The sequence below is a fragment of the Littorina saxatilis genome, linkage group LG16, assembly GCF_037325665.1.
Source record: "Littorina saxatilis isolate snail1 linkage group LG16, US_GU_Lsax_2.0, whole genome shotgun sequence".
NCBI classification, from domain to species: domain Eukaryota; kingdom Metazoa; phylum Mollusca; class Gastropoda; order Littorinimorpha; family Littorinidae; genus Littorina; species Littorina saxatilis.
The window spans coordinates 10843203-10850702 of NC_090260.1; the positions used below are offsets into that span (position 1 = coordinate 10843203).

Genomic DNA, 7500 nt, shown 5'->3' on the forward strand with positions numbered 1-7500 from the left:
CTGACTCACTGACTGACTCACTGACTGACTCACTGACTGACTCGCTCATTTAGGCTACTCCCTCCGTCCTTCTCTCCCTCCCTCCCTCCCTCACTCACTCTCTCACTCATTGACTCAATCACTCACTCACGCAATCCCTCCCACGCAACCCCTCCCACTTTTGGTTGACTTGGATCCCTTTTGTTATACTTACCTAATGCCTTTTTCATTCATTAATTGATTGATTTGTTCCCAGAGCACCTCATCGTGGCTGCACAACCCACCAACATCACAGTAACGGAGGGACAACACTTACAACTGGAGTGTCGCTTTGAGAACAAACCGCCCCCCGCCATTACGTGGTACCACGTGGCGCCCAATGGCACGCGGACGGAAGTGACGTCAGGAGTGGTGCAGATTGGCGGGCACTCCGTACTGGAAAGGGCGAGAACGCAGGTGACGGACAAGGGGACGTATGTCTGTGAGGGGACCAATGGGGTGGAGACAACTTCCTTGCTGGAAATTGTCGAGGTCTTGTGTGAGTATGACTGTGTTCCTCTATTATACAAATCAAATTAAATCGATTTTTATTGTATGAGGGATGTGGCACAAGCATTACAAACGATTGTATTTCCAACCACCCCTCGCCCAGAGAGGGACTACTCTAATTACATTTATACACGGACATTCACAAACAACAACAACAACAGCCACAACAACAACACTGCGCGCGAAAGATAATGGGTACTATCCATCATAACAATACATCCCCTACCGTCATTCCTTACTTGCCATAACCATCCTGAAGTATTGAGCGACAGGTTGACGAAATATTGATACAGAATTTAACACAACTGGTGTCTTCTGTGTTCTCATTTTGTTTTTCCCCTTACTCATTATTGGATTGGATAAGATTTACAGTCCAGTGAGGTTACCCTCATGGAAATTCGGGCTGCTTTCTCCCCGGGGAAAGCGAGCTGCCATACATACGGCGCTACCCATATTTTTTTCCTGCATGCGTGTATTCATGTTTCCTGAGACTTAATGCCGTGTGAGATGGAATTTTTTTTTTTTCTTTATTCCAAGTCCCACGGGTATTTGATGGACATTTTTATCTATGCCTATACAATTTTGCCAGGAAAGACCCTTTTGTCAATCGTGGGATCTTTAACGTGCACACCCCAATGTAGTGTACACGAAGGGACCTCGGTTTTTCGTCTCATCCGAAAGACTAGCACTTGAACCCACCACCTAGGTTAGGAAAGGGGGGAGAAAATTGCGGCCCGACCCAGGCCTGAACACGCAACCTCTCGCTTCCGAGCGCAAGTGCGTTACCACTCGGCCACCCAGTATTCATTTGAAGGCAACCTCATTTCCGTGTAAACTGTTTCGGAACGCCATATTTGTTTGTTTGCTTAACGCCCAGTCCACCACGAAGGGTGATATCAAGGCGGTGCTGCTTTGACATTTAACGTGCGCCACACACAACTTCACAAGACAGAAGTCGCAGCACAGGCTTCATGTCTCACCCAGTCACATTATTCTGACACCGGGCCAACCAGTCCTAGCACTAACCCCATAATGCCAGACGCCAGGCGGAGCAGCCACTAGATTGCCAATTTTAAAGTCTTAGGTATGACCCGGCCGGGGTTCGAACCCACGACCTCCCGCTCACTGGGCGGACGCCTTACCACTAGGCCACCGTGTTGCGGTGGATCGCCATGTGAGACCTCGCCAGGCTTGTCCGTAGGATACGACCAGCCCTCGACTTGAACACCTACCAAAAACCAACACCCCGACTGTTTGTTGTGATCAGTTGGCTGTTTTGCAGATCAATCAAACTTGGATTGACAAAAGGGTCTTTCCTGGCAAAATTGTATAGGCATAGATAAAATTGTCCACCAAAATACCCGTGTGACTTGGAATAATAGGCCGTGAAAAGGAGGATATGCGCCGAAATGGCTGCGATCTGCTGGCCGATGTGAATGCGTGATGTATTGTGTACAAAAAAAATTCCATCTCACACGGCATAAATAAATCCCTGCGCCTTGAATATGTGCGCGATATAAATTGCATAAAAAAAATTTTTTTTTAAATTAAAAAACATAAATAAATGCCTGCGCTTAGAACTAGTGTACCCACGGAATACGCGCGATATAAGCTCAATGTTTGTAAAGATTTTAGTCAAGCAGTATGTAAGAAATGGTAAGTCCTTTGTACTGGAAACTTGCATTCTCCCAGTAAGGTAATATTACCCGCTATTACGAGCTAGTCGTGTGGCAGAGAGTTTTCTTTCACACGAGACTGTAGATGTTTCACGACGGCTTTAGCCGGAGTGAAACAGCAGCAGTCGAGTGTGCAAGAAAACTCTCTGTCACACGACTAGCTCGTAATGGCGATTATGTCTCACAGCTTCAACAGAGGAGAGAACAAACACGTTTTGCGTACTCACGCTTGATAAACCTAAACACAGGAGCAGCCATTGTGGAGAGATCTACTTTTTGACGAAAGTGACCGAACAACTATAAATGACGTCTCGGTATATGTGAATGACGTCACAGTCATCGTCACAGTCTGTATCTTTTGAAGCATCGCAATCTTCATGACGTCTTTCTGTGTCTGCATCCGCGAAATGTTTGTTCTTTCCGGGATCTTTGTCATCTATGTCTGAACTCTGTCCTTATAGTGTCAGACTAACAGGCCTCCTGAACGAGCCACTTTCCAAGGGCAGTTTTCAGTATTCTGAGCGTTGAAGAATGTGTAAAGAGAAGAAACGATAACAGTAGGAGAAATAAAAGTCGTGTGTGCATTTGGGGGGGACGATTTCGAGTTTGAATCCGTTCTTGCACATGCTCCAAAGCGTGTAACATACAATCTTGCACACGTTTGCTTTAGTAGTGGCAAAGAAGGAAAGCGTGTGACATACTGTACTACGTTGCAAGCCCCTGGAGCAAATTTTTGAATAGTGCTTTTGTGAACAAGAAACAATTGACAAGTGGCTCTATCCCATCTTTCCCCCTTTCCGCGTCGCGATATAACCTTCGTGGTTGAAAACGACGTTAAACACCAAATAAAGAAAGAAATGTAAATGTTTCGTTGTGTCTACAATTAACCGTTTTAAAAATAATCTTTCCTTGTTTATGACTAACCCGTATGAGTTATGTTCAGTAAAGGCCTGACTCTGGTATCTGTGGGTTGTGCGGTGTCAGTCGTTGCTCTGTCAGTGGTTCTTCTTCCTGTTATCTGTGGGTTGTGCGGTGTCAGTCGTTGCTCTGTCAGTGGTTCTTCTTTCTGTTATCTGTGGGTTGTGCGGTGTCAGTCGTTGCTCTGTCAGTGGTTCTTCTTTCTGTTTTCTGTGGGTTGTGCAGTGTCAGTCGTTGCTCTGTCAGTGGTCCTTCTTTCTGTTATCTGTGGGTTGTGTAGTGTCAGTCGTTGGTCTGTCAGTGGTTCTTCTTTCTGTTATCTGTGGGTTGTGCAGTGTCAGTCGTTGGTCTGTCAGTGGTTCTTCTTTCTGTTATCTGTGGGTTGTGCAGTGTCAGTCGTTGGTCTGTCAGTGGTTCTTCTTTCTGTTATCTGTGGGTTGTGCGGTGTCAGTCGTTGCTCTGTCAGTGGTTCTTCTTTCTGTTATCTGTGGGTTGTGCAGTGTCAGTCGTTGCTCTGTCAGTGGTTCTTCTCTCTGTTATCTGTGGGTTGTGCGGTGTCAGTCGTTGCTCTGTCAGAGGTTCTTCTTCCTGTTATCTGTGGGTTGTGCAGTGTCAGTCGTTGGTCTGTCAGTGGTTCTTCTTTCTGTTATCTGTGGGTTGTGCAGTGTCAGTCGTTGCTCTGTCAGTGGTTCTTCTTTCTGTTATCTGTGGGTTGTGCGGTGTCAGTCGTTGCTCTGTCAGTGGTCCTTCTTTCTGTTATCTGTGGGTTGTGCGGTGTCAGTCGTTGGTCTGTCAGTGGTTCTTCTTTCTGTTATCTGTGGGTTGTGCAGTGTCAGTCGTTGCTCTGTCAGTGGTTCTTCTATCTGTTATCTGTGGGTTGTGCAGTGTCAGTCGTTGCTCTGTCAGTGGTTCTTCTATCTGTTATCTGTGGGTTGTGCAGTGTCAGTCGTTGCTCTGTCAGTGGTTCTTCTTCCTGTTATCTGTGGGTTGTGCAGTGTCAGTCGTTGCTCTGTCAGTGGTTCTTCTCTCTGTTATCTGTGGGTTGTGCAGTGTCAGTCGTTGCTCTGTCAGTGGTTCTTCTCTCTGTTATCTGTGGGTTGTGCAGTGTCAGTCGTTGCTCTGTCAGTGGTTCTTCTTTCTGTTATCTGTGGGTTGTGCGGTGTCAGTCGTTGCTCTGTCAGTGGTTCTTCTTTCTGTTATCTGTGGGTTGTGCAGTGTCAGTCGTTGCTCTGTCAGAGGTTCTTCTTCCTGTTATCTGTGGGTTGTGCGGTGTCAGTCGTTGCTCTGTCAGTGGTTCTTCTTTCTGTTATCTGTGGGTTGTGCAGTGTCAGTCGTTGCTCTGTCAGTGGTTCTTCTTTCTGTTATCTGTGGGTTGTGCGGTGTCAGTCGTTGCTCCGTCAGTGGTCCTTCTTCCTGTTATCTGTGGGTTGTGCAGTGTCAGTCGTTGCTCTGTCAGTGGTTCTTCTTTCTGTTATCTGTGGGTTGTGCGGTGTCAGTCGTTGCTCTGTCAGTGGTCCTTCTTTCTGTTATCTGTGGGTTGTGCAGTGTCAGTCGTTGCTCTGTCAGTGGTCCTTCTTTCTGTTATCTGTGGGTTGTGCAGTGTCAGTCGTTGCTCTGTCAGTGGTTCTTCTTTCTGTTATCTGTGGGTTGTGCAGTGTCAGTCGTTGGTCTGTCAGTGGTTCTTCTTCCTGTTATCTGTGGGTTGTGCGGTGTCAGTCGTTGGTCTGTCAGTGGTTCTTCTTTCTGTTATCTGTGGGTTGTGCAGTGTCAGTCGTTGCTCTGTCAGTGGTTGTTCTTTCTGTTATCTGTGGGTTGTGCGGTGTCAGTCGTTGCTCTGTCAGTGGTTGTTCTTTCTGTTATCTGTGGGTTGTGCGGTGTCAGTCGTTGCTCTGTCAGTGGTCCTTCTTTCTGTTATCTGTGGGTTGTGCAGTGTCAGTCGTTGCTCTGTCAGTGGTTCTTCTTCCTGTTATCTGTGGGTTGTGCAGTGTCAGTCGTTGCTCTGTCAGTGGTCCTTCTTTCTGTTATCTGTGGGTTGTGCAGTGTCAGTCGTTGCTCTGTCAGTGGTTCTTCTTTCTGTTATCTGTGGGTTGTGCAGTGTCAGTCGTTGCTCTGTCAGTGGTTCTTCTTCCTGTTATCTGTGGGTTGTGCAGTGTCAGTCGTTGGTCTGTCAGTGGTTCTTCTTCCTGTTATCTGTGGGTTGTGCGGTGTCAGTCGTTGGTCTGTCAGTGGTTCTTCTTTCTGTTATCTGTGGGTTGTGCAGTGTCAGTCGTTGCTCTGTCAGTGGTTCTTCTTTCTGTTATCTGTGGGTTGTGCGGTGTCAGTCGTTGCTCTGGCAGTGGTTCTTCTTCCTGTTATCTGTGGGTTGTGCAGTGTCAGTCGTTGCTCTGTCAGTGGTTCTCTCTGTTATCTGTGGGTTGTGAAGTGTCAGTCGTTGCTCTGTCAGTGGTTCTTCTTTCTGTTATCTGTGGGTTGTGCAGTGTCAGTCGTTGCTCTGGCAGTGGTTCTTCTTCCTGTTATCTGTGGGTTGTGCAGTGTCAGTCGTTGCTCTGTCAGTGGTTCTCTCTGTTATCTGTGGGTTGTGCAGTGTCAGTCGTTGCTCTGTCAGTGGTTCTTCTTTCTGTTATCTGTGGGTTGTGCAGTGTCAGTCGTTGCTCTGTCAGAGGTTCTTCTTTCTGTTATCTGTGGGTTGTGCAGTGTCAGTCGTTGCTCTGTCAGTGGTTCTTCTTTCTTTCTGTTCTGTCGTCTGTCTCCTTTTTGTGTGTATAATTCTTGTGCCTGGCGGTGCCCCACTGGTCGAAACGTCGCCTGTATTTGTTTCGTTTTCGTCATTCCAACGTGAGTACCGTGCGTGTTGGTATGTTTGTCTTTGTTCGAGTGTTGAGTTGTTGGCGTGAACCCTAACTGTCCTTCCGGTCTGTGTTCAGCCAAGCCTTACATCACGGAGTCTTCCGGTCCCACTGTCGAGGCGCGTGCCGGTAGCGACGTGGTTCTGCGTTGTCATAGCGACGCGCACCCCACACCTGTTGTCCACTGGACCCATAATGTACGTGTGTGTGTGTGTGTTGGGGTGGGGGGTGGGGGTGAGATGTGTGTGTGTGTGTTTGTGGGGGGGGGGGGGGCGTGAGATGTGTGTGTGTGTGGGGGGGGTATGTGGGTGGAGGAGTTGTGCGTGTGAGGGATGGTGGGTTGTGTGTGTGTGTGTGTGTGGTGTGTGGTGGAGGGGTGTGTGATGGCGGTGGTGGTATGTATGTGTGTGTGTGGGGGGTATTTGGCGAGTGTTTGAGTGTGTGTGTATGTGTGTGTGTGTGTGTGCGTGTGTGTGTGCGTGTGTATGAGTGTGTGTGTGTGTGTGTTTGTGTGTGTGTGTGTGTGTGTTTGTGTGTGTGTGTGTGTTTGTGTGTGTGTGTGTGTGTGTGTGTGTGTGTGTGTGTGTGTGTGTGTGTGTGATTGTGCGCGCGCGTGTTGAAGTTCCATTTCTGTGCACCATGGGTCAGTTAACTCATTCTCAAGAAATCGGTGTGAGCGCCATAATTATCAAAGAACGAAAGTCTCAATGAATGTCGAGTTGAGGTTTAAAAGAGAAAAAAACAACCTTTGGTTAAAAAGTACAAATGCGAACTTTGTTCTCAGAGAAACGATTCGCACGTGTATGAGGACCTTAACGGTCACCTTCACCTCATGGATGTACGCAAAGTCGACGCTGGTCAGTACACGTGCACCGCTACCAACGCCCTGGGGCAGGATTCAAAGAACATCCAAGTGCAAGTTGAAGGTACACGTGCACTTACTATTGTAGTTTCCAGTTCTTAGAATTTGATGTTGAATTGTTGAGACGTTTATTTTTTTCTCATTTTAAAACTGTGCAGGTCATTGACACATGTATATGAACAAATTTGCTTTGCTTTATATATAGTAGTAGTAGTAGTAGTAGTTGCAGTAGTAGTAGTAGAAGTAGTAATAGTAGTAGTAGTAGCAGCAGCAGCAGCAGCAGCAGAAGTAGCAGTAGTAGTAGTAGTAGTAGTAGTAGTAGCAGTAGTAAAAACCGTAGTGTGAGCATTTTCAGACGTGTAAGAGGGTCTGTTGTTTAAGTATTTAACTGCAGCAGCAGCACCTGTAAAGTGATTCGGTGGTAGAGTTGATAGTGATGCTGCTGCTGATAATGGTGAAGAAGAAGAAGAAAAAGATGATGATGATGATGATGATGATGATGATGATGATGATGATGATGATGATGATGATGATGATGATGATGATGATGATGATGGTGATGATGATGATGATGATGATGATGATGATGATGTTGGTTGTTGGGAGTAATAACAGCAGTGACAATAGCAACTTGAGCAGATGCTTTAGTCGAAGCAGAAGTAGTGATCAT

The 7500-nt window shown here is 46.9% G+C and overlaps 1 protein-coding gene across 1 annotated transcript in view; it reads left to right on the forward strand.

The window, feature by feature from the left end:
* Positions 1-7500, forward strand: part of LOC138950367 (uncharacterized) — a 54746-nt gene that overhangs the window by 33330 nt on the left and 13916 nt on the right. Inside the window, exons 14-16 of the mRNA XM_070322106.1 lie at positions 236-517; positions 6047-6165; positions 6753-6894. Coding sequence (XP_070178207.1) covers positions 236-517; positions 6047-6165; positions 6753-6894 — 543 coding nt within the window. The remainder of the gene's footprint in view (positions 1-235; positions 518-6046; positions 6166-6752; positions 6895-7500) is intronic.